Source organism: Bombina bombina, chromosome 3 (genome assembly GCF_027579735.1).
Source record: "Bombina bombina isolate aBomBom1 chromosome 3, aBomBom1.pri, whole genome shotgun sequence".
Lineage (NCBI taxonomy): Eukaryota > Metazoa > Chordata > Amphibia > Anura > Bombinatoridae > Bombina > Bombina bombina.
In genome coordinates, this window is record NC_069501.1 from 260,612,115 (window position 1) to 260,639,316 (window position 27,202).

General features: G+C 39.8%; 1 protein-coding gene across 4 annotated transcripts in view; it reads right to left on the bottom strand.

Annotated features, from left to right (window-relative positions):
- The window catches only part of CLUH (clustered mitochondria homolog), a 251,373-nt gene that overhangs the window by 93,059 nt on the left and 131,112 nt on the right, over positions 1-27,202 (bottom strand). For all 4 annotated transcript variants that reach the window (XM_053706279.1, XM_053706281.1, XM_053706277.1 and 1 more), the window contains exons 12-15: positions 12,775-12,879; positions 10,363-10,463; positions 9,504-9,656; positions 7,917-7,979 (exon numbers count right to left, since the gene is read on the bottom strand). In XM_053706279.1, the coding sequence (XP_053562254.1) occupies positions 7,917-7,979; positions 9,504-9,656; positions 10,363-10,463; positions 12,775-12,879 (422 nt within the window). The remainder of the gene's footprint in view (positions 1-7,916; positions 7,980-9,503; positions 9,657-10,362; positions 10,464-12,774; positions 12,880-27,202) is intronic.

A 27,202-nucleotide genomic window follows, 5' to 3' on the forward strand; every position in this document is an offset into this window, starting at 1 on the left:
GAAAGGATTAGAATAAAATGTACATTGAAGTTAATTCAAGTAAAAACATATATACACAAACAAAAGCTTAGTAATATTGGTACAAAATAAATACAAATATTAACAAATGATTTTGTTCCCCAAATTACTGTACACCCTACAGATGCTCCCGGAGCTTCTACACAAGCAGGACCTAAAAATACTAAATAGAGACATTATGCACTTTGTAAGGAGGGGGAAAAAGCACAGACTAAGCTATCAGAAATTGACAGGCAGACCGGAGATGGGAGGTTTGGGACTGCCGAATATTGAGTTCTACAACTGGGCAGCAGGGGTCAAATATGTAATGGACTGGCTGACGGATAGGGAACACTTCACTAATGGCAAACTAGACACAGCTCACATCAAACCGTGGTTACTCAAGATGTTACCACACATGACTCGCACTCAGGTGGAATCTATTCTTGGAGGGGAAACATTATTCAGTGGCCCGATAAAGGCGTGGAGAAAGGTTTGTAGGGCCTTAGAAGTCTCACCAAATCACACTATCTTCCTGCCACTGAGGGGCAATCCAGATTTCCCAGCAGGATTCACTACGAAACCCTTTAAACAATGGGACACATGGGGAGTGACAAGCATTAAACAAATTCTCACAATAGAGGGCACAGCAGTTCGCACATTTGCAGAACTGCAAAGAGAGTATGGTATCCCTAATAAGCACCATTTTGCGTATCTACAGGTGAGGCATTACGTACAAACCCTATTGAGATCAGGGAAATTGCCAGACACTAATTGTGACATATATCAATTACTAACTCTGACAAGGGGGGGACTGACCTCTATATCATACACCTATAAAACTTTGCAAAAATGACCGAACAAAGCTAACTTAACACACATTACGAAAACATGGACTGAACTACTGGGGCAGGATGTCCCAGACAGCTGTATTGAACAAAGCTTCGTAAAAGTAAGAGAAGCCACCCTGTCAAATGAGATAAGAGAATCACACACCAAACTGATCCACAATGCATATATTACGCCAAAACTATTTCTCAAGTGGAAATATGACACAACAGGTCTGTGCCCAAAATACTCCAATGACAACCCAAACATCATACATATGATATGGCAATGTCCACAACTTACAAAATTGTGGGGCATGACGCAGAGGTGGTTGGAGAGACATACTGGGGAAAGAATCAGATTTACACCCAAAATGGTGATATTCTTATATACACAGACAGGACATAAAAACATAATTTATGCTTACCTGATAAATTTATTTCTCTTGTAGTGTATCCGGTCCACGGATCATCCATTACTTGTGGGATATTCTCCTTCCCAACAGGAAGTTGCAAGAGGATCACCCACAGCAGAGCTGCTATATAGCTCCACCCCTCACTGCCATATCCAGTCATTCGACCGAAACAAGCCGAGAAAGGAGAAACCATAGGGTGCAGTGGTGACTGTAGTTTAATTAAAATTTAGACCTGCCTGAAAAGGACAGGGCGGGCCGTGGACCGGATACACTACAAGAGAAATAAATTTATCAGGTAAGCATAAATTATGTTTTCTCTTGTTAAGTGTATCCAGTCCACGGATCATCCATTACTTGTGGGATACCAATACCAAAGCTAAAGTACACGGATGATGGGAGGGACAAGGCAGGAACTTAAACGGAAGGAACCACTGCCTGTAGAACCTTTCTCCCAAAAACAGCCTCCGAAGAAGCAAAAGTATCAAATTTGTAAAATTTGGAAAAAGTATGAAGGGAAGACCAAGTTGCAGCCTTGCAAATCTGTTCAACAGAGGCCTCATTTTTAAAGGCCCAGGTGGAAGCCACAGCTCTAGTAGAATGAGCTGTAATCCTTTCAGGACGCTGCTGTCCAGCAGTCTCATAGGCTAAACGGATTATACTCCGAAGCCAAAAAGAAAGAGAGGTTGCCGAGGCATTCTGACCTCTCCTCTGTCCAGAGTAAACAACAAACAGGTTAGATGTTTGGCGAAAATCTTTAGTAGCCTGTAAATAAAACTTCAAGGCACGGACTACGTCTAGATTATGCAAAAGACGTTCCTTCTTTGAAGAAGGATTAGGACATAATGATGGAACAACAATCTCTTGATTGATATTCTTGTTAGAAACCACCTTAGGTAAAAACCCAGGTTTTGTACGCAGAACAACTTTATCTGAATGAAAGATCAGATAAGGAGAATCACAATGTAAGGCAGATAACTCCGAGACTCTTCGAGCCGAGGAAATAGCCATCAGAAAAAGAACTTTCCATGAAAGAAGTTTGATATCAATAGAATGAAGGGGTTCAAACGGAACCCCTTGAAGAACTTTAAGAACCAAGTTTAAGCTCCATGGAGGAGCAACAGGTTTAAACACAGGCTTAATTCTAACTAAAGCCTGACAAAATGCCTGAACGTCTGGAACTTCTGCCAGACACTTGTGTAAAAGAATAGACAGAGCAGAAATCTGTCCCTTTAAAGAACTAGCTGATAATACTTTGTCCAAACCCTCTTGGAGGAAGGACAATATCCTAGGAATTCTAACCCTACTCCCTGAGTAATTCTTGGATTCACACCAATGAAGATATTTACGCCATATCTTGTGGTAAATTTTCCTGGTGACAGGCTTTCGTGCCTGTATTAAGGTATCAATTACTGACTCTGAGAAGCCACGCTTTGATAGGATCAAGCGTTCAATCTCCATGCAGTCAGTGTCAGAGAAAGTAGATTCGGATGATTGAAAGGACCTTGTATTAGAAGGTCTTGTCTCAGAGGCAGAGTCCATGGTGGAAAGGATGACATGTCCACTAGGTCTGCATACCAGGTCCTGCGTGGCCACGCAGGCGCTATCAATATCACAGATGCTCTTTCCTGTTTGATTTTGGCAATCAGACGAGGGAGCAGAGGAAACGGTGGAAACACATAAGCCAGGTTGAAGAACCAAGGCGCTGCTAGAGCATCTATCAGTGCTGCTTCTGGGTCCCTGGACCTGAATCCGTAACAAGGAAGCTTGGCGTTCTGGCGAGACGCCATGAGATCCAACTCTGGTTTGCCCCAACGGAGAACCAATTGAGCAAACACCTCCGGATGGAGTTCCCATTCCCCCGGATGAAAAGTCTGACGATTTAGAAAATCCACCTCCCAGTTCTCTACACCAGGGATATGGATCGCTGACAGGTGGCAAGAGTGAGTCTCTGCCCAGCGAATTATCTTGGAGACTTCTGACATCGCTAGGGAACTCCTGGTTCCCCCTTGATGGTTGATGTAAGCCACAGTCGTGATGTTGTCCGACTGAAATCTGATGAACCTCAGTGTTGCTAGCTGAGGCCAAGCCAGAAGAGCATTGAATATTGCTCTTAACTCCAGAATATTTATTGGGAGGAGTTTCTCCTCCTGAGTCCATGAACCCTGAGCCTTCAGGGAGTTTCAGACTGCACCCCAACCTAGAAGGCTGGCATCTGTTGTTACAATTGTCCAATCTGGTCTGCGAAAGGTCATACCCTTGGACAGATGGGCCCGAGATAACCACCAGAGAAGAGAATCTCTGGTTTCCTGATCCAGATTTAGTAGAGGGGACAAATCTGTGTAATCCCCATTCCACTGACTGAGCATGCATAATTGCAGCGGTCTGAGATGCAGGCGCGCAAATGGCACTATGTCCATCGCCGCTACTATTAAGCCGATTACTTCCATGCACTGAGCCACCGTGGGGCGCGGAATGGAGTGAAGAACACGGCAAGCATTTAGAAGTTTTGATAACCTGGACTCCGTCAGGTAAATTTTCATTTCTACAGAATCTATTAGAGTCCCTAGGAAGGAAACCCTCGTGAGAGGAGATAGAGAACTCTTTTCTTCGTTCACTTTCCACCCATGCGACCTCAGGAATGCCAGAACTATCTCTGTATGAGATTTGGCAATTTGAAAGCATGACATCTGTATCAGGATATCGTCCAGGTAAGGAGCCACCGCTATGCCTCGCGGTCTTAGGACCGCCAGAAGTGAGCCCAGAACCTTTGTAAAAATTCTTGGGGCTGTAGCCAACCCGAATGGAAGAGCTACAAATTGGTAATGCCTGTCTAGAAAGGCAAACCTCAGGAACTGATGATGATTCTTGTGAATCGGAATGTGAAGGTAGGCATCCTTTAAGTCCACTGTGGTCATGTACTGACCCTCTTGGATCATGGGTAAAACGGTTCGAATAGTTTCCATCTTGAATGACGGAACTCTGAGGAATTTGTTTAGGATCTTTAAATCCAAAATTGGTCTGAAGGTTCCCTCTTTTTTGGGAACCACAAACAGATTTGAATAAAACCCCTGTCCTTGTTCCGTCCGCGGAACTGGATGGATCACTCCCATTACAAGATCTTGTACGCAGCTTAGGAATGCCTCTTTCTTTATCTGGTTTGCAGATAATCTTAAAAGGTGAAATCTCCCTTGTGGAGGAGAAGCTTTGAAATCCAGAAGATATCCCTGAGATATGATCTTCAACGCCCAGGGATCCTGAACATCTCTTGCCCACGCCTGGGCGAAGAGAGAGAGTCTGCCCCCTACTAGATCCGTTGTCAGATAGGGGGCCGCTCCTTCATGCTGTCTTAGAGGCAGCAGCAGGCTTTCTGGCCTGCTTGCCCTTGTTCCAGGACTGGTTAGGTTTCCAGGACTGCTTGGATTGAGCAAAAGTTCCCTCTTGTTTTGAAGCAGAGGAAGTTGATGCTGCACCTGCTTTGAAATTTCGAAAGGCACGAAAATTAGACTGTTTGGCCTTTGATTTGGCCCTGTCCTGAGGAAGGGTATGACCCTTACCTCCAGTAATGTCAGCAATAATTTCTTTCAAACCAGGCCCGAATAGGGTCTGCCCCTTGAAAGGAATGTTGAGTAATTTAGACTTTGAAGTCACATCAGCTGACCAGGATTTGAGCCATAGCGCCCTACGCGCCTGGATGTCGAATCCGGAATTCTTAGCCGTTAGTTTAGTCAAATGAACAATGGCATCAGAAACAAATGAGTTAGCTAGCTTAAGAGTTCTAAGCTTGTCAACAATTTCAGTCAATAGAGCTGTATGGATGGCCTCTTCCAGGGCCTCAAACCAGAATGCCGCCGCAGCAGTGACAGGCGCAATGCATGCAAGGGGCTGTAAAATAAAACCTTGTTTAATAAACATTTTCTTAAGGTAACCCTCCAATTTTTTATCCATTGGATCTGAAAAAGCACAACTGTCCTCAACCGGGATAGTGGTACGCTTTGCTAAAGTAGAAACTGCTCCCTCCACCTTAGGGACTGTCTGACATAAGTCCTGTGTAGTGACATCTATTGGAAACATTTTTCTAAATATAGGAGGTGGGGAAAAGGGCACACCGGGCCTATCCCACTCCTTACTAATAATTTCTGTAAGCCTTTTAGGTATTGGAAAAACATCAGTACTTACCGGCACTGCATAGTATTTATCCAGCCTACACAATTTCTCTGGCACTGCAATTGTGTCACAGTCATTCAGAGCAGCTAATACCTCCCCAAGCAATACACGGAGGTTCTCAAGCTTAAATTTAAAATTAGAAATCTCTGAATCAGGTCTCCCCGATTCAGAGACGTCACCCAAAGACTGAAGCTCTCCGTCCTCAGGTTCTGCATACTGTGACGCAGTATCAGACATGGCTCTTACAGCATCTACGCGCTCTGTATCTCGTCTAACCCCAGAGCTATCGCGCTTGCCTCTCAATTCAGGCAATCTGGATAATACCTGTGACAGGGTATTATTCATGATTGCAGCCATGTCCTGCAAAGTAATCGCTATGGGCGTCCCTGATGTACTTGGCGCCGTATTAGCGTGCGTCCCTTGAGCGGGAGGAAAAGGGTCTGCATAACTTCCCCCTCGACAGACCCCTCTGGTAACAATTCTTTTATAGATAAAGACTGATCTTTACTGTTTAAGGTGAAATCAATACATTTAGTACACATTCTCCTATGGGGCTCCACCATGGCTTTTAAACATAATGAACAAGTATCCTCTGTTTCAGACATGTTTGCACAGACTAGCAATGAGACTAGCAAACTTGGAAAACACTTTAAAGCAAGTTAACAAGCAATATAAAAAAACGTTACTGTGCCTTTAAGAGAAACAAATTGACAAAATTTGAAATAACAGTGAAAAAAGGCAGTTACACTAACAAAATTTTTACAGTGTATGTAACAAGTCAGCAGAGCATTGCACCCACTTGCAAATGGATGATTAACCCCTTAATAACAAAAACAGAATAATAAATGACAAAAACTTTTTTAAACACAGTCACAACAACTGCCACAGTCTACTGTGATTGTTACCCTCCTCAAACACGACTTTGAAGCCTTTTGAGCCCTTCAGAGATGTCCTGTATCATGCAGAGGGAAGCTGAATGTCTGTCAGTATTTTTAGCTGCACAGAAAAGTACTAAAATAGGCCCTTCCCACTCATATTGCAACAGTGGAAAGCCTGTTACTAGGCAAAAATCAAGCCAGCCATGTGGAAAAAAACTAGGCCCCAATAAGTTTTGTCACCAAACATATATAAAAACGATTAACATGCCAGCAAATGTTTTATATTACACTTTTATAAGAGTATGTATCTCTGTTAATAAGCCTGATACCAGTCGCTATCACTGCATTTAAGGCTTAACTTACATTAATCCGGTATCAGCAGCATTTTTCTAGCAAATTCCATCCCTAGAAATATGTTAACTGCACATACCTTATTGCAGGAAAACCTGCACGCCATTCCCCCTCTGAAGTTACCTCACTCCTCAGAATATGTGAGAACGGCAATGGATCTTAGTTACTTCTGCTAAGATCATAGAAATCACAGGCAGATTCTTCTTCTAATGCTGCCTGAGATGAAACAGTACACTCCGGTACCATTTAAAAATAACAAACTTTTGATTGAAGTTAAAAAACTAACTATAATACACCACTCTCCTCTTACTACGTCCATCTTTGTTGAGAGTTGCAAGAGAATGACTGGATATGGCAGTGAGGGGTGGAGCTATATAGCAGCTCTGCTGTGGGTGATCCTCTTGCAACTTCCTGTTGGGAAGGAGAATATCCCACAAGTAATGGATGATCCGTGGACTGGATACACTTAACAAGAGAAAAACACGGGGCGTACATATACAATGTTATACTGCATGCTAGGAGACTTATTCTACAACAGTGGCTGGCTCAGGCCCCCCGCACTTAGCACAACTCAAAGAAGCCTTAAGACGACAGATGACTTATGAACAAATAGACACTCAGGGAGACATAACACGGAGAACGAAGAAGTTTATGACTAAATGGGAACCATTCATTAGATCACTAGATATTCACCACCAAAGACAAATCATTTACCGGTTCAAAGACTCGGACTATATACTAAATGCACAAATGAGGGGACAATGGAATATCTTTGCCCAGAGAGGGGGAGAACAGTTGACATAGGGCCCAGTTCTGAGAGGGAAGTTCCTCTGGGCGGCACCCGGGGGAGAGCTGATGAATTAGAAGCTGAGAAATAGATAAATCAGTGAGGCTGAGATTGATGACAATAGGAGTAGATTATTATCCAGATGCTACTCAGTGTAAACATAACATACATGGTAGGAGATGAGGGAGAGTGGAACAGGAAAGGTTCAAGTGAAGATATGGAGGTTGTGGAGAGGGGATTGAAAAAGTAAAATCCATTGTGGTGGAGGGGACGAGTCATGTTCACATATTGTATTTCAATGTTTTTCTGTATCTTGTTATTTGTTGATTTGTCGCTGTAAGCCACACTGGTATAAATAAAGTATTTTAAAAAACAAACAAAAAAAAAAACAAAAAAAAAAACAAATATTAACAACAACAAAATCTGATCTAAATAAAAAAACGTAAATGCTGTGGCATGTGCCAGATAAACTCCAGTTCATGCTTTGCCATCTTACCTGGAGGTAGGTCTTGAAAATATGTTTAGCAGATCTAGTAATCAGCTCACTAATTAAAATTTTCTAGAAAAAAAAGAAGGCAAATGTAAAATTACATAATTTTGTCTTCACATTTAATATTTCATTACACCCTGGCTATATTATGTCCAATACATAATGATAAAGTATCTTTAGTCTGTATGATTGTGATATATAGATTAATTCTGTTCACATATTGTATTTCAATGTTTTTCTGTATCTTGTTATTTGTTGATTTGTCGCTGTAAGCCACACACCACTTAATTCATGTTTAAAGTAACCAACCTGTACTTGTTAATGGAATCTACAAGACTTGCCACTGTTATTTGTTGGCAAAACGTTCATTGTTTGCAGACTTTATAAGCCTGATTTGTATCTGGCTTCAGCAGGGGTGATAATCTACTGCAAACAATGAACGTTTTGCCAACAAATAACAGTGGCAAGTCTTGTAGATTCCATTAACAAGTACAGGTTGGTTACTTTAAACATGAATTAAGTGGTGTGAGGAGGTGTTTGGCTACTAAAAAACAACTGCCAGATACAACGTGTTAATGGATTAAAAAGGGTTTGCCGTCAGCAACTTGATAAATTATTGAAAGTTCAGAAAGTCTTGTAATTACAACATACTTTACATCTCTTTAAACAAATTACTTTGCTGCAAGTTATAATATATATATATATATATATATATATATATATATATATATATATATACACACACAGGTATACCTCACTTTACAGCGCTTCACTTTACAGCGATTCGCTAATACAGCGCTTTGTGGAGCTGAAGTTAAACCTCCAAGGATTTTGAAACAGTGCTGTAATCATCGTGAGATTGCGAGAAACGTGAATGGCACTATTTTGTTATGCTTAGTTCACTCTGTTAACAGCATTGCAGTGCAATCTTTGTCTCAGTGCTATAGTCTGGCAAATTTTACTACAGTAATTGTCACTATTTTACAGGTACAGTATTTATTGAATACTAATGTAATACTGTGCTGTGCTAGTGTTAAACTAAAAGTAGCACTATTGCATCCCTAATATATGTTAGTTCAAACATGTTTTCAAGCTTTTAAACACTGAAAAGAAAGCTAAAACTCCCTTGTTTCACTTAAAGGCGGTTTTCACTTTACATCGGTACTCCGGTCCCTAACCCGCTGTATGAGCGGGGTATACCTGTATATATATATATATATATATATATATATATAGATAGATAGATAGATAGATAGATAGATAGATAGATAGATAGATATAGATATTAACCGAAAATCTTAAGAGTTTTATATATCTGGTAACAGCTCAAGAAGAGTGTACAAGACACTGTTGCATCGTTCTCGGGAAATGTAACCACGACACTGTTAATCTATATTCTTATTTTGTTCTGACACCAGCACATCATGCAAATTAGAATCTCAGCCACAAATCGCCAAAAATATTTCCTGTACCACAAGCTAATCTAATTTTAAGCATTCTATGTTTGCATCTATGAATTCAGTAAGAAGAGGCCAAGGGAGAGAGAAGCAGTATTTAACATAATCTCAAACTGAATCATTTTCCGTTACTCACCTGGACATGATCTAGCTGGGATGGGACTGGAAACTTAGTAACAACCTCAAGAACTTTCCCCAAGTATCTCATGTTGATCCCTCGCTGGTGCATTGCTTCTGCCAAAGTGGCTCCATCCATTGGTACAACATTATGGTCAAGACAGTCCTTAATCTACAGCAAAACAGTCAATATAAAAAATATAATTATACAAAATTACTATTTGCCGCCACCTTTATCTTATAAGCGAGGATCAGTAAATATCAGTTACACAATCGTATGTCAGAGATTACACTAATGGAGATCCCGCAGCCGATATTTGGCAGATCTTTATATCAGCTTAAGGTGGCGGCACCCAGTTTAATTTAATTTTTAATACTTATTGAGCAATAAAATAATTTTGCAAATGTAGATGAGTAACAAAAAAAAAAATATTAAACATATCTACTGGTATTGAGGAGTAAATATGTTTATGTCTCTAAGTTTAAATCTCAGGCATAAGAAACAAGAATCTTCTAAATATTAATGTACAATATTGTAAACATATTAAGTAGTAGATGTTAACGGGACATGAGACCCAATTTTTTCTTTTATGATTTAGAAAGAGCAAGCAATTTTAAATAACTTTCCAGTTTACTTCTTTTATATAATTTGCTTCATTCTCTTGATATCCTTTGTTGAAAAGCATATCTAAATAGGATTCCCCGTGTAAGGGGCTTAGCCATGTGCATTACTACTACTTCAAAAAAGGATATCTAGAAGAATTGAACAAATTAGATAATATAAGTAAATTGGAATGTTGTTTAAAATTATATTCTTTAACTGAATTATGAAAGAAAATGTTTGGGTTTCATGTCCCTTTAAGGGACTCACGACTTACCAAACAAGGGATTTGGCAGGTCAACACAAAGGCAGCCGCATCCTTTAACAATTGCTTTTGATTGTGAATCTCATTCTGCATCCCTTCAGGAAAGCGCACACCTTCATATTTTAAAATAAATAAATAAAAATAAAGGAACGTCATTTTTAAATCTAAATTAGAACCTCTTCACTGTTCTCAATGGATAATTCATGGAATCCCAGCACTCCCCAATATTCTCATAGACTTTTCCTTTGAAACCTCTCCTATTCCTATTTTTGTTTAATTTGCCAATTCAATAGTACAAGACAGTTCTCCAAACCATAGTAGGTCAATATAAGAATTGGAAAGATTTGGATTTTTAATGAGTTTAGGGAAGAATTTTTTTTAACTACACCTACAGATATCAAACGAATTGTGGTATATGATGACAAGGCATAAGAAATTCACATTTGCTGGCATTTTTTAAGGGAAATTCTAAATAGTAAAAAGCTATATTATTTTTAGCTAAAGCATTTTATTTGTAAACACTTTTTTAAACTCTGGAAGGTAGCATATGTCTGTCTTTGGCTAACTGGCCATATCTTTATATGGCGCTTTATTGCACAGGACGTGCTTCTTTCCATGTGTGATGATGTTGGATGTAACCAGGAATTACCTGGAGGCAGTCACGCTACCTAATTGCTAGTACTGCAGGGTGAGGGTATTTGGGGGGTCCATATGTCAGCACCACACCCTTTCTACTTGGATCTAAGATGCAGGTGACCACAATTTAAACAATTAAAACTGGTGCTGAAATGACTGCAAACAGCCTAAGCACAGGGTCTATAAGGGCTCAGCAGTTATTCCTCGTTCCAGAGATTACACAGATACATAACTGATGAAGACATATTTAGAGTCTTCCTCTGGATAGAAATATAAAAGCTCATTAAATATCCCTGATGACATAACAAGAATTTTTATAAAGCTCATATTTTAGGTCCTTGTATGAATAAAAAAGGAATGAAACATGTACTAACACCAGGGGCGTATTTATGCCTAGGCAAACAAGGCCGGTGCCTAAGCGGCAGATTTGGGGGGACGGCACTGGCAACTGCATATGTTTTTTTTATTTTATTTTTTTTTGCTCAAATTTTAAAAATTTTGTTTGGCGGTCACGTGACCCGGCTTCTGCCGAGGTCATGTGACGTTTCCTAACTTTCGCCCTCCTTCCTGTCTGCTCACTCACAGTTGCCGCACACGTGCGCACGTGATCTTCCTCCCAGGGCAGTGAGGAGCGGCTGTGAGTGGGATCGCAACGGACCGGAGCGTCAGCGGAGCCTAAAACAGAGAGGACTGGTGAGGAGGGGGGTGACCCGGCGGGAGAACTGGTGAGGAGGGGGTGACCCGGCAGGCAGGCACAGAAAGAATAATAGTAAGTACTCACTGCTCAGCTGACTCATACCAGTTAGTATTGTGTAGCGTATTGTGCAGCTTTATCGACAGAAAGTCAGTTTATAGAAATACATGTGGAGTTGACTTTAAATTCCACATGAATTTCTATAAACTGACTGTCAAAAAAGCTGAACAATACGCTGCACAATACTAACAGGTATGAGTGAGCTGAGCAGTGAGTACTTACTATTATTCATTTTGTGCCTGCTTTAAATGCTAATTGGTTGTCTCTGTTTTCTTGTGTGTGTTGGGTCAAAAATCAGTGTGCACAATAACTTTAAATGCATATAGATCATTATCTGTCTTAAACAATTTGTTTTATGGTACCCTTAGCCCTAAACCTAATACTTTGATGAACACAGTCGTCTATCTTTAGCCTACAGTTAAGCTTTGTAGAGACAAGTCAGATCATCATGGCTGCTGCTATTAGAGAGAGTAAGAGTTACTTTAATAAATAACGTCATCAACAATAACAGAAGGAAAAGTGTACTCACTGCTCACTCATGTGAAATAGCAACTTGCCAAGGTTTCTTATTCTTATTTTTTGGTCTTTATTTATTTGGGCACATAACAGTGAGTGAACTTGTGAAGTCTCATAACTACGATATTAAAAGAGATATCATGTCAGGGGGGCAGGGGGCTAAGCATTGACCAGCTAAGCTTTGTAGAGACAAGTCAGATCATCATGGCTGCTGCTATTAGAGAGAGTTACTTTAATAAATAACATCAATAATTAACATGTCATATGCTGAGGCCAGCCAGAGATTTTATATACAAGGCTGAAAAAGCTAGCACAAGAGCCTGCCGGCTGAGGGTACTTAAATCTTTTCTGAGGCTGAACAATGTCCTTTTTTTTTATTTCATTGAGCAATTGTGTGTATGAGTGTATCATGTGTAAAAGGAGATATGAAAGGTGTGTGAATGGCCGGTAACAATGGTTGGTTTATCGCACCCTTATGTAGCACTAAGGCATAAGCATATTAGAAATAAATTTAATACCAGGTGAGAAGATGTCCGGATTGAACCGAATGTCAAAGGAAGTATCGCTGATAGATCCGACAGCCTTGCACGCGTTCTGAATCACCTCTCTGCTTTTGGCATCCACTAGGCAAAGAAAGAGGATTTATTACATAACTACCAGGTCTTATGTGATTACAACCCCTATGCTTTTTGCACAGAAATGTATGAATTACAGACTTGAACACTAAATAAAGAAAACATTTTGAAAAAGTGTTAACTGACCTCACAGCATTCACTAAAGCTATAGAATGGTCAAGATATCTAAAGCATTTTCTTTTACAGTCAGCTGTTAATTTGAATGTTTTTGATAACATATATGTAGTCTTGTGAGTTGGTCTCTGTCCCCTTTATGGGCTGGATTATCAATTTGCAAATCCTCCCTGTTTCATTCTCCCCCGTTCACTTTTATAAAAACATACTTGATTTTGGTTCTGTTTTGGTAACAATAAAAATCCTGTTCCTATTGGATTTCCATGTTATGCAGGCCATATTCAAATAGCATTAAAAAGGTAGAGACTGTGTTCCTACGATTATTTCGCTCCAGTCCAGGCCCTTATGAAGCTAGCTGCAAGAGCACTGACCCCAAATTTCAATCTATAAGATACTGCTATCAGAAAATATTGTATTTATTTTATATGAGTTTTGTATTTTTTCTATGGTATTCCAATCCATTAGAAACAAGTCTGTTTGAAATAAGCTGTCAGAATACATGGCTTTATGACCAGAATGTCTGGTTTCTTGCATTTAAACTGGGTAAGCATGCAAAAATCTATAAAAAACAAAACAAAACAAAAAAAACAACAAAAATCAACAACAAAAAACAAGCTTTTCTTTAGGGGTTTATGGAGTTTTCACAGACCCAAGTACAATACACAGGGCTCCATTTAAACAATCCAAGTGGACAGGGGAGGAAAACTCCAAACCTGTCAATGCTGCTGTCAATCACCCGGGTTGGACAAGTATAGGAGGATTGCAAACCACCAGTTTAGAGCTGGCGTATAGTTTGAAGATTGGTTGCAGGCTCACATGAACATGGTGCCCCTTAAATGGCGCCCATAGGCTAATACTTATGATGGCTGCTGAATGAGTTGGAATGGAGGTTTTTCATTTAATTAAAAGGAACATGAAACCCAAAATTTTTCTTTCATGACACAGGTAGAGCATAACATTTTAAACAACTTTCCAATTTACTTATATTATAAAATTTGATTCATTCTCTAGGTATTTTTTTTTTTTAAGCGGTTTCAACACACTAAGCCCCCAATCAGAAGCTAGATCCCAGAAGAGGTATTCTATTCAACAAAAAAAATCAAAAATAAAATTGGAAAGTTGCATATTTTATCTGAATCATGAACGTTTCATGTTGACTTCAATGTCCCTTTAAAGATATTCATAAAACACGTGCAACAAATAATTTCACACAATTTAGTGAAATTTTATAACCATCATTTTAAACATCAAAATATTGCAATAAATAAATGTTATGATCATTGTAAAATAATTCATTCCAAGCCTTTAACAAGCAGAATATTCTAGTTTTATAGTTTATAACCACAAGTTGCACTAAAATTTACATTTTTTTTTATTAAACTACAATATTATTGTGTTTAACAGTTAAGGAGATTAAAATGTCCTTAAATTGGACGATTCCATGAAAACCTTGGCACAGCTCTTAAAAGTAAGGGTGATTGTATATTTTTTTGCGCTGTACAACCTAAAACAGTATTTCAATATATTTTTTTTTGCAAAAAAAATAAATTATGTTTAAGACACATAAAACACAAATATTTTCTTTCATGATTCAGATAGAACGTGTCATTTTAAACAACTACCCAAGTTACTTTTATTATATAATTTATGTTATTCTCTTGGTATCATTTGTTGAGAAGCATACCTAGGTAGGCTCAGGAGCAGAAATTGATTACTGGAAGCTAGCTGCCGATTGGTGGATTTACATATATGCATCTTATTATTGGTTTACCCAATGTGTTCAGCTAGCTCCCAGTGGTGCAATGCTCATTCAACAAAGATACCAAGACAATGAAGCAATAGATTGTTTTGTCACTTTATATCTAATATATCTTCTTTAAAGGGCTTAATATTAAAAGTAAATTGGAAAGTTGTATTACATTGTAAGTTCGATCTAAATCATGAAAGAAAACATTTGAGTTTCATGCTTCTTTAACATTTGAAACTGTAGCTCTTTCATACACATGATATATATTTGTGAGATCAATGTCTCTCTAATACACAGTTCACTTTCAGAAAGGGTTAAGTTTAACCAATGCTACAGCCCCATGTCCTACAATAACATGATCCAGCAATTCACCAACTATCTGCCTCAAAAAGAGCCCTTGGTTGTATTATATGTTCTCCATTACAAGTTATATAGTGTGTATCAGAGGCAGCGTCCATTTTTTTGGGATGTTTAACTTTATTGCATAATAAAAAGACAAGTTGTCTTGGTTGTTATAAAGGCACATTCCTTACAATGTTACTTATTCTAAAGGTCAGTTTCTCACTAGATCCAATGACTTTGCTATTTTATAGGGCAGTCATGCGATTCTCCCAGACGTGACGTACACTGCAAATTGTATATTGATGGCTTTCTTTTCCCCTTGATAACCCTCCTTACTCTTATAGTAAAAAGGAAATAAAGGGATCCTGAATTGTTCTAAAAGAGGATGTCATGTGACCCAGCAGAGATTCTGGGAAACAAAGAATCACAATTTGATTACAAGTCTGGTTTACAGAACTAATTAAAATGTAAATTACATTTTTAATTAATTTAAATAACAATCCTAACACACTTCTCCTTGTTTATAGATACATCTTAAATTAAAATGGATTTGTATTCGAATACTATCAAAACCACTATTTAAATCACTTGCTTGTGGATTTTTTTTTTTGTATTATATTTACTTGTCTGAAATGTGTAAAATTTGGTTGTATGCGCTTCATTGTCATGAAAGTTCAGCCCTGGATGTGGGCTTTGCAAAGCTAGTCATGTGCCCTTCGGCAAGGGCAGCATTAAAGTGAATGTAAAGTCACCTATAGTGGTTAACGAAATTACGTCATCCAATTCAAATTAGGGTAATTTAATCAATTTTCCAAATTGTATGTATAAAAAAGTGTTAAAAAACAAAATGTATGCTTACCTGATAAATGTATTTCTTTCTTGACACGATGAGTCCACGGATCATCTAATTACTATTGGGATATATCACTCCTGCCCAGCAGAAGGCGGCAAGGAGCACCACAGCTAAGCTGTTAAATATCACCTCCCTTCCCTCCCACCCCAGTCATTCGACCGAAGTAAAGGAGAGAAAGGAAGTAATAAGGTGCAGAGGTGTCTGAAGTTTATAACATACTAACAACCTGTCTAAATAAGAGGACGGGCCGTGGACTCATCGTGTCAAGAAAGAAATAAATTTATCAGGTAAGCATAAATTTTGTTTTCTTTCTAATGACACGATGAGTCCACGGATCATCTAATTACTATTGCGAATCAATACACAAGCTAAAGTACACAGATAAGGGAGGGACAATACAGGGAACCTAAACGGAAGGCACCACTGCTTGAAGAACCTTTCTCCCAAAAGCAGCCTCAGCTGAGGCAAAAAAAGTGTCAAATTTATAGAATTTTGAAAAAGTGTGAAGAGAGGACCAAGTTGCAGCCTTGCAAATCTGTTCCACAGAAGCTTCATATTTGAATGCCCAGGAGGAAGAAACAACCCTCGTAGAATAAGCCGTAACTCTCTCTGGAGGCTGCTGCCCAGCAGTTTCATAGGCAAACCGTATGATACTCTTCAGCCACAAAGAAAGAGAAGTAGCCGTAGCTTTTTGTCCCTTACATTTTCCAGAGAAAACCGCAAACAAAGCACAAGACTGACAGAAATCCTTAGTCGCCTGTAAATAGAATTTTAGTGCACGTACCACGTCCAAATTGTGCAGAAGTCGTTCCTTCTGAGAAGAAGGATTAGGACACAAAGGAGGAACAATAATCTCCTGATTAAATGTTCTGGTCAGAAACTACTTTAGGGAGAAACCCTAATTTGGTACGTAAAACTACCTTATCCGAATGAAAAATAAGGTAAGGAGACTCATACTGTAAAGCCGAGAGCTCTGACACTCTACAAGCAGAGGAAATAGCAACAAGAAACAAAACTTTCCAAGATAACAATATCTAAGGAATTCATAGGCTCAAACGGAGCCCTTTGAAGAACCTTAAAAACTAAATTAAAACTCCAGGGAGGAGTAGCTGGTTTGAACACAGGCCTGATCCTGACCAAGGCCTGACAAAACGATTGCACGTTTGATACATCTGCCAGACGTTTATGTAACAAAATAGACAAGGCAGATATTTGACCCTTTAGGGAACTTGCCGATAATCCCTTCTCCAAACCCTCTTGGAGAAAGGACAGAATTCTAGGAATCCTAGCTCTACTCCAAGAGTAGCCCTTGGATTCACACCAATACAGATATTTTCGCCATATCTTGTGTTAAATCTTTCTAGTCACAAGTTTACGAGCCTGAATCATGGTCTCTATGAATCCGAAAATCCCCGCTTGGATAAAATTAAACGTTCAAATCTCCACGCAGTCAGCTTCAGAGAAACTAGATTTAGATGAAGGAAGGGCCCTTGAAGAAGAAGGTCCTTCCTCAACGTAAGTCTCCAAGGTGGAAGAGGTGACATGTCCACCAGACCTGCATACCAAATCCTGCGAGGTCATGCCAGAGCAATGAGTATCACCGACGCCTTCTCCTGCTTGATTCGAGCAATGACCCGAGGTAGAAGAGCGAACGGGGGGAAATAGGTATGCAAGACTGAAATTCCAAGGTACCGCCAGGGTGTCTATCAGTACAGCCTGAGGGTCCCTTGACATCGACCTGTACCTCGGAAGCTTGGCATTCTGCCGAGATGCCATGAGATCCAATTCCGGCTGACCCCATTTGAGAATCAGGCTGGAAAACACCTCCGGATGGAGTTCCCACTCCCCCGGGTGAAAGGTCTGCCTGCTCAGGAAGTCCGCCTCCCAGTTGTCCACCCCTGGGATGTGGATCGCCGACAAATAGCAATTGTGGGTCTCCACCCACTGAATTATCTTGGCTACTTCTGTCATGGCTAAGGAACTCCCTGATGGTTGATGTAAGCCACTGAAGTTATATAGTCCGACTGGAACCTGATGAACCTGGCCGAGGCTAACTGGGGCCAGGCCAGAAGAGCATTGAAGATTGCTCTCAGTTCCAGAATGTTTATGGGCAGAACAGACTCCAACTGAGTCCAAGTTCCCTGAGCCTTTAGAGAGCCCCAGACTGCTCCCCATCCCAGAAGGCTGGCGTCTGTTGTCACAATCCCCCAAGAGGGTCTGCGAAAGCAGGTTCCCTGGGAGAGATGATCCTGAGACAACCACCAAAGAAGAGAATCCTTTGTCTCCTGTTCCAGCTGTATTCGCGGAGACAAATCCGCATAATCTCCATTCTACTGACTGAGCATGTCTAACTGCAGAAGTCTGAGGTTGGAAACTGGCGAACGGGATGATGTCCATAGCCGCTACCATCAGCTTGATTACCTCCATGCACTGAGCCACTGATGGCCGAAGAGAGGACTGAAGCTCTAGGCAAGAATCGAAAATCTTTGATTTCCTGACTTCTGTCAGAAAATCCTTCATTGATAAGGAATCTATTATGGTTCCTAAAAAGATTACTCTCGTATTTGGAACTAAGGAACTTTTTTCCAAATTTACCTTCCATCCATGAGATCACAGGAAGGATAACAACATTTCCGTGTGGGATCTTGCTTGTTGGAAGGATGGTGCCTGGACTAAGATGTCGTCCAAATAAGGCGCCACTGCTATGCCCCACAATCGAAGTACCGCCAACAGGGATCCCAGAACCTTCGAGAAAATTCTGGGAGCCGTGGCAAGACCGAATGAAAGAGCTACAAACTAGAAGTGTTTGTCTAGAAATGCAAACCTTAGAAACTTGTGATGGTCCCTGTGGATGGGAACATGCAGGTACGTGTCCTTTAAATCTACGGTTGTCATAAATTGACCCTCTTGGATCAAAGGAAGAATGGAACGAATAGTTTCCATCTTAAAGGGACAGTCTACACCAGAATTGTTATTGTTTTAAAAGATAGATAATCCCTTTTTACCCATTCCCCAGTTTTACATAACCAACACAGTTATATTTATATATTTTTTTCCTCTGTGATTATCTTGTATCCAAGCCTCTGGAAACTGCCCCTTTATTTCAGTTCTTTTGACAGACTTGCAGTTTAGCCAATCAGTGATGGCTCCCAGGTAACTTCACGTGCATGAGCACAGTGTTATCTATATGAAAAACATGAACTAACACCCTCTAGTGGTGAAACCCCTGTTAAAATGCAATCTTAAGAGGCAGCCTTCAAGGTCTAAGAAATTAGCATATGAACCTCCTAGGTTAAGCTTTCAACTAAGAATACCAAGAGAACAAATAAAAATTGGTGATAAAAGTAAATTGGAAAATTGTTTAAAATTACATGTCCTATCTGAATCATGAAAGTTTTTTTTGGACTAGACTGTCCCTTTAAAGGACAGTACTCTGAGGAATTTGTTTAGAATCTTGAGATCTAAAATTGGTCTGAAGGTTCCCTCCTTTTTGGGAACCACAAACAGATTGGAATAGAACCCCAGACCCCGTTCCTGCATCGGAAAAGGAACTATCACTCTCAGGTCGGAGAGGTCCTGCCTCTCTTTTTGTCTGGTCTGCAGATAAGCTTGAAAGCAGAAACCTGCCCCTGGGAGGAAAGTTCTTGAAATCTAGTTTGTTTCCCTGGGACACTATGTCCACCGCCCAGGGATCCTGAACATTTCGAACCCAAGCCTGAGTGATGAAGGAAAGTCTGCCCCCTACAAGATCCGGTCCCGGATCGGGGGCAGACCCTTTATGCTATTTTTATTCAGTAGCAGGCTTTTTAGATTGTTTTCCCTTGTTCCAAGACTGATTGGGTCTCCAGGAAGGCTGGGACTGCTCCTGCTTGGAAGAGGAAGTGGAAGGATTTCCCTTGAAATTTCGAAAGGAACGAAAATTACTCTGACGTCCCTTTTGTTTATTTCTCTTATCCTGAGGGAGAAAATGACCCTTTCCTCCCGTAATGTCAGAAATTATCTCCGTCAAACCCGGTCCAAACAAGGTCTTTCCCTTGTAAGGAATCGCCAAAAGTTTAGACTTAGATGAGACATACGCAGACCAAGATTTTAACCATAAAGCTCTGCGGGCTAGCACAGCAAACCCCAAAATCTTTGCTCCCAGCTTAATAACCTGTAGGGAAGCATCCGTAATAAAGGAATTGGCCAACTTAAGAGCCTTTATCCTATCCTGTGCCATATATATATATATATATATATATATATATATATATATATATGTTTATACGCGCCGTTCACTCGGATAGGTCAGATGTGCTATCGGGAGCTCGCTTAAGAGCTACGTATAGAGCGGGTGGGACCTCTCTATACGTCAGACATAGAAAAACCAAGAAGTATCTCTTGGGAGGAGTTTATGAAGACACAGTTAAAGAGATTAGAATTTATCTAAAATAAAATCTGATTGTTTTTAAAAAAAAAAAAAAAAAAAAAAAAACTTAGCGACTACGTTTAGGGAGACATTATCTATGTGTAGCGGTTCCAGATTGCTTAAACTAGTTTAACAATTGCAATGGGGAAATTTGCATATAATACGTTTTTGTAATGCAACGTCCATTCAGCAAAGGGGTTAAAAACAATACATAAAGAATGTTGTCTATATTAGGGTTTGATGGGCTAAGACACACCCACTACCTGACACATGACCCGCTGCTCACACTATGGGCCTTCTGCTATTTCTCATCCCTGGGAGCTGCCAAACTTCACCTGAGGGTATGATGTTAAAGGGACATGAAACTCAATAGCTATCTTTCATGATTCAGATAGAACTTGCAATGGCAAACAACTTTCAAATTTACTTCTATTATCTAATTTGATTTGTTGTCTTTGAATTCTTTGTTGAAAAATCATACCTAAGTATATTTAGGAGCAGCAATACACTACGGGGAGCTAGCTGCTGATTGGTGGCTGCACATATGCATCTTGACATTTGCTGATCTTTTGTGTTCCGCTAGCTCCCAATAGTGAACTGATGCTCCTTCAGCAAAGGATACCAAGAGATTGTAGCAAATTTGATAACAGAAGTAAATTGGAATGTTGTTTTAAATTGTATGTTCTATCTGAATCATGAATTAAAATAGGCGATAAAACTGCCCAGAGGGCAATCTATTTAAAGAAAAAACAAGAAAAAAACTACAAACTCCAAAGCTAAAATTATACAAACTAAAAAATGTAAAATTACAACAAAAAAAATAAACAAAAAAGGTATCCAAAACAAAAAATGTAAACCTAAACTAATACCCCTATAAAAAAATCCCCCCAAAAATAAAAACACCCCCTAATCTAATACTAAACAGCTCTTTTACCTAAACAAATTACCAATTACCCCCTAACAGTAAAACCCCCCACCCACCAAACCCCTAAAATAAAAAACCTAACACAAAAAAAAAACTACCCATTACCCCTAAAGGGGCATTTGTATGGGCATTGCCCTTAAAAGGGCATTCAGCTCTTTTCCAGCCTAAAAAACCCTAATCTAAAAAAAGAAAAAGCCACCCAAATAATAAAAAAAAAGCCCAAGATTAAGCCCCAAATAGGTACTCACCGTTCCTGAAGTCCGGCGGAGGTCTTCTTCCAGGCGGCTCCATCATCTTCTATCTTCATTCGGAACGAAGGCGGCACGGAGGGGAACGGTCTTCCCCAATGCGTGGATCCTCAGCGGCTGTGGTGTTCCTCAGCGGAATGGAGACTCCTCTTCATCCAATGTCCGTCGTACACTAAAGATTGAATGCAAGGTACAAATCAGCCAATAAGATTTCAGTAGCTCTCATCCTATTGGCTGATTTCAAAATTTCAGCCAATAGGAAAGCAAGGTACCCCAATAAATATGGGGTCCCTTGCATTCAATCTTCAGTGTGTGACGGACAATCGCATGAAGAGGAGCCTCCACGCAGCTAAGGATCACCATTGCCAAGGAACGCCGCTGAGGATCCACGCTTTGGGGAAGCCAGCTCTGCACTGCGCCGCCTTCACTCCGGAGGAAGATAGAAGATGATCGAGCGGCCTGGAAGAAGACCTTCTCTGACGGACTTTAGGAATGGTGAGTACCTATTTGGGGCTTAGTGTTAAGGGCAGTAAAAGAGCTGAATGCCCCTTTATAGGCAATGCCCATACAAATGCCCCTTTAGGGGCAATGGATAATTTAGTTTTTTTTAGAGTTAGTTTTTTTTTGGGGGGGGGGATGTTTGGTGGGTGGGAGGTTTTTACTGTTAGGGTGATTTAGTAATTTTTAAATGTAAAAACATAATTTATGTCAGAACTTTACTGATAAATTCATTTCTTTCATATTGGCAAGAGTCCATGAGCTAGTGACATATGGGATATACAATCCTACCAGAAGGGGCAAAGTTTCCCAAACCTCAAAATGCCTATAAATACACCCCTCACCACACCCACAATTCAGTTTAACGAATAGCCAAGTAGTGGGGTGATAAAGAAAGGAGTAAAAAGCATCAACAAAAGGAATTTGGAAATAATTGTGCTTTATACAAAAAAAAATCATAATCACCATAAAAAAGGGGTGGGCCTCATGGACTCTTGCCAATATGAAAGAACTTAATTTATCAGGTAAGTTCTTACATAAATTAGGTTTCTTTCATGTAATTGGCAATAGTCCATGAGCTAATGACATATGGGATATACAATCCTACCAGGAGGGGCAAAGTTTCCCAAACCTCAAATTGCCTATAAATACACCCCTCACCACACCCACAATTCAGTTTTACAAACTTTGCCTCCTATGGAGGTGGTGAAGTAAGTTTGTGCTAAGATTTCTACGTTGATATGCGCTTCTTAGCATTGTTGAAGCCCGATTCCTCTCAGAGTACAGCGAATGTCAAAGGGACGTGAAGGGAGTATCACTTATTGAATACGATGATTTCCCTAACGGGGGTCAATTTCATGGGTTCTCTGTTATCGGTCGTAGAGATTCATCTCCTACCTCCCTTTTCAGATCAACGATATACTCTCAATTTACCATTACCTCTACTGATAACTGTTTCTGTACTGGTTTGGCTATCTGCTATATGTGGATGGGTGTCTTTTGGTAAGTATGTTTTTTATTACTTAAGACACCTCAGCTATGGTTTGGCACTTTATGCAAATTATATAAAGTTCTAAATATATGTATTGTACTTATATTTGCCATGAGTCAGGTTCATGTATTTCCTTCTGCAGACTGTCATTTGAGTAATATAAACATTTTTTAAAGAAAATTTTTTCTTACCTGGGGTTTAGTCGTTTTTCAATTGACTACTTCTTGCAAATTGCGGGCGGCATTAGGCCCGCGGGTGCGTTAAATGCTAAACTTTATTGCGTCATTCTTGGTGCGAAAATATTTTTGGCGCGGAAAAATACGTCTATAACGCACCTTCGTAATTTCCGGCGTCATACTTGACGCCGAGACCTTTCACACGGTTGCGTCATTAGTGACGCGAGTGTGTCATTTCCGGTTATTTTTTAGCGCCAAAAAGTTTACGTTGCGTTGTGTGTCATACTTGGCGCCAAACTTTTTCATTATTTCAATACCCCATTGATGTTTGCCTCTTGATTTTTTTCTCTATCAGAGGCCTATGCTATTTGCTTTTTTTCCCATTCCTGAAACTGTCATATAAGGAAATAGATCATTTTGCTTTATATATTGTTTTTTCTCTTACATTTTGCAAGATGTCTCTATCTGATCCTGCCTCAGAAGTTTCTGCTGGAACATTGCTGCCTGACATCGGTCCTACCAAAGCTAAGTGCATTTGCTGTAAAATTGTTAAAATTATTTCGCCGAATGTCATTTGTAAAAGTTGTCATGATAAACTTTTACATGCAGATAGTGTTTCCATCAGTAATAGTACATTGCCAGTTGTAGTTCCTTCAACTTCTAATGTGCATAATATACCTGTAAATTTTTAAAGAATTTATTTCTGATTCTATTTTGAAGGCTTTGTCTGCATTTCCACCTTCTAATAAACGTAAAAGGTCTTTTTAAATGCTGTTTTTAAACCTCCTGTGGTTCCTATTCCTGAGGCTATTTCTGATATGATTTCTAGGGAATGGAATATGCCAGGTACTTCTTTTATTCCTTCTTCAAGGTTTAAAAAATTGTATCCTTTACCAGCAAAATCTATAGAGTTTTGGAAAAAAAAATCCCCAAAGTTGATGGGGCTATTTCTACTCTTGCTAAACGTACCACTATTCCTATGAAAGATAGTACTTCCTTTAAGGATCGTTTAGATAGGAAGCTTGAATCTTATCTAAGGAAGGCCTATTTATTTTCAGGTCATCTTCTCAGACCTGCAATTTCTTTGGCTGATGTTGCGGCTGCATCAACCTTGTGGTTGGAGAATTTAGCGCAACAGGAATTGGATTCCGACTTATCTAGCATTATTCGCCTATTGCAATATGCTAATCATTTTATTTGTGATGCAATTTTTTATATGATCAAAATTGATGTTAGATCCATGTCTTTAGCTATTTTTAGCTAGAAGAGCTTTGTGGCTTAAATTTTGAAATGCTGATATGACATCTAAATCTAGATTACTATCTCTTTCTTCCAAGGTAATAATTTATTTGGTTCTCAGTTGGATTTTATTATTTCAACTGTCACTGGGGGAAAGGGAGTTTTTCTGCCTCAGGATTAAAAACCTAAGGGTAAATCTAAGGCTTCTAACCGTTTTCGTTCCTTTCGTCAGAATAAGGAACAAAAACTCAATCCTCCCCCCAAGGAGTCTGCTTCCAATTGGAAGCCTTCCTCAATTTGGAATAAATCCAAGCCATTTAGGAAACCAAAGTCAGCCCCTAAGTCCGCATGAAGGTGCGGCCCTCATTCCAGCTCAGCTGGTAGGGGGCAGATTAAGGTTTTTCACGGATATTTGGATAAAATCTGCCCAAAATCAATGGATTCAGAACATTGTCTCTCAAGGGTATCGAATAGGATTCAGAGTAAGACCTCCTGTGAGAAGATTTTTTCTCTCACGTATCCCAGCAAATCTAGTAAAAGCTCAGGCTTTCCTTAAGTGTTTTTCAGACCTGGAGTCTTCAGGGGTAATCATGCCAGTTCCTCCTCAGGAACAAGGTTTGGGGTTTTATTCATTGTACCAAAGAAGGAAAATGTATTCAGACCAGTTCTGGATCTGAAAATTTTTAATCGTTATGTAAGAGTACCAACTTTCAAGATGGTGACTATAAGGACTATTCTGCCTTTTGTTCAGCAAGGACATTATATGTCCACAATAGACCTGCAGGATGCATACCTTCATATTCAGATTCATCCAGAACATTATCAGTTTCTGAGATTCTCTTTTCTAAACAAGCATTACCAATGTGTTGCTCTTCCATTTGGCCTAGCAACAGCTCCAAGAATCTTTTCAAAGGTTCTGGTGCCCTACTCTCTGTATTCAGAGAACAGGGTATTGCGGTGTTTGCTTATTTGGACGATATCTTGGTACTAGCTCAGTCTTTGCGTACTGCAGAATCTCACACAAATCAATTAGTGTTGTTTCTTTGGAAACATGGTTGTAGGATCAATTTACCAAAAGTTTGATTCCTCAGACAAGGGTCACCTTTTTAGACTTCCAGATAGATTCAGTGTCCATGACTCTGTCTCTAGCAGACAAGAGACGTTTAAAATTGGTTGTAGCATGCCGGCACATTCAGTCTCAGTCAGTCCCTTCAGTGGCTATGTGCATGGAAGTTTTAGGTCTCATGACTGCAGCATCGGGCGCGATCCCCTTTGCTCATTTTCACATGACACCTCTACAGCTTTGTATGCTGGATCAATGTACGACACACTCTGACATGGTGGATAGATCACCATCGTTTAGTTCAAGGGGCTTCTTTTGTTCGGCCAACCTGGACTGTGATCACAACAGATGCGAGTCTTTCAGGTTGGGGTGCTGTTTGGGGATCTCTGACAGCACAAGGGGTTTGGAAATCTCAAGAGGTGAGATTACCAATCAATATTTAGAACTCCATGCAATTATCAGAGCTCTTCAGTTTTGGTCTCTGCTAAAGAGAGAACCGTTCATTTGTTTTCAGACAGACAATATCACAACAGTGGCATATGTCAATCATCAGGGTGGGACTCACAGTCCCCAAGCTATGAAAGAAGTATCTCGGATACTTGTTTGGGCGGAATCCAGCTCTTGTCTAATCTCTCTAATATCCCAGGTGTAGACAGTTGGGAAGCGGATTATCTCAGCCGCCAGACTTTACATCCAGGGGAGTGGTCTCTCCATCCAGATATGTTTTCTCAGATTGTTCAGTTGTGGGGTCTTCCAGAGATAGATCTCATGGGCTCTCATCTAAACAAGAAACTTCCCAGATACCTGTCCAGGTACAGGGATGTTCAGGCGGAAGCAGTGGATGCGCTGACACTTCCTTGGTGTTATCATCCTACTTACATTTTCCCGCCTCTAGTTCTCCTTCCAAGAGTGATCTCCAAAATCATCATGGAACAATCATTTGTGTTGCTGGTGCCCGCCTTGGCCACTTCCATTCAGCCAGACCTATTAACTCAAGGTACGTTTTTCCATCAGGATCTCAAATCATTAAATTTGAAGGTATGGAAATTGAACGCTTAGTACTAAGTCATAGAGGTTTCTCTGACTCAGTGATTAATACTATGTTACAAGCTCGTAAATCTGTTTCTATAAAGATTTAGTAAAGAGTTTGGAAGACTTACAGTTCATGGTGTTCTTCTCATAAATTCTCCTGGAATTCTTTTAGAATTCCTAGAATTTTACAGTTTCTTCAGGACGGTTTGGATAAGGGTTTGTCTGCAAGTTCCTTGAAAGGACAAATCTCCGCTCTTTCTGTTTTATTTCACAGAAAGATTGCTATACTTCCTGATATACACTGTTTTGTACAGGCTTTAGTTCTTATTAAGTCTGTTATTAAATCAATTTCTCCTCCTTGGAGTCTTAAATTGGTTCTGACAGCTTTACAGGTTCTTCAATTTGAACCTATGCATTCTTTGGACATTAAACTACTTTCTTGGAAAGTGTTGTTCCTTTTGGCCATCTTTTCTGCTAGAAGAGTTTCTGAGTTATCTGCTCTTTCTTGTGAGTCTCCTTTTCTGATTTTTCATCAGGATAAGGCAGTTTTGATGACTTCTTTTCAATTTTTTACCTAAGGTTGTGAATTCTAACAACATTAGTAGAGAAATTGTTGTCCCTTCCTTGTGTCCTAATCCTAAGAATTCTTTGGAAAGATCCTTTCATTCTTTGGAT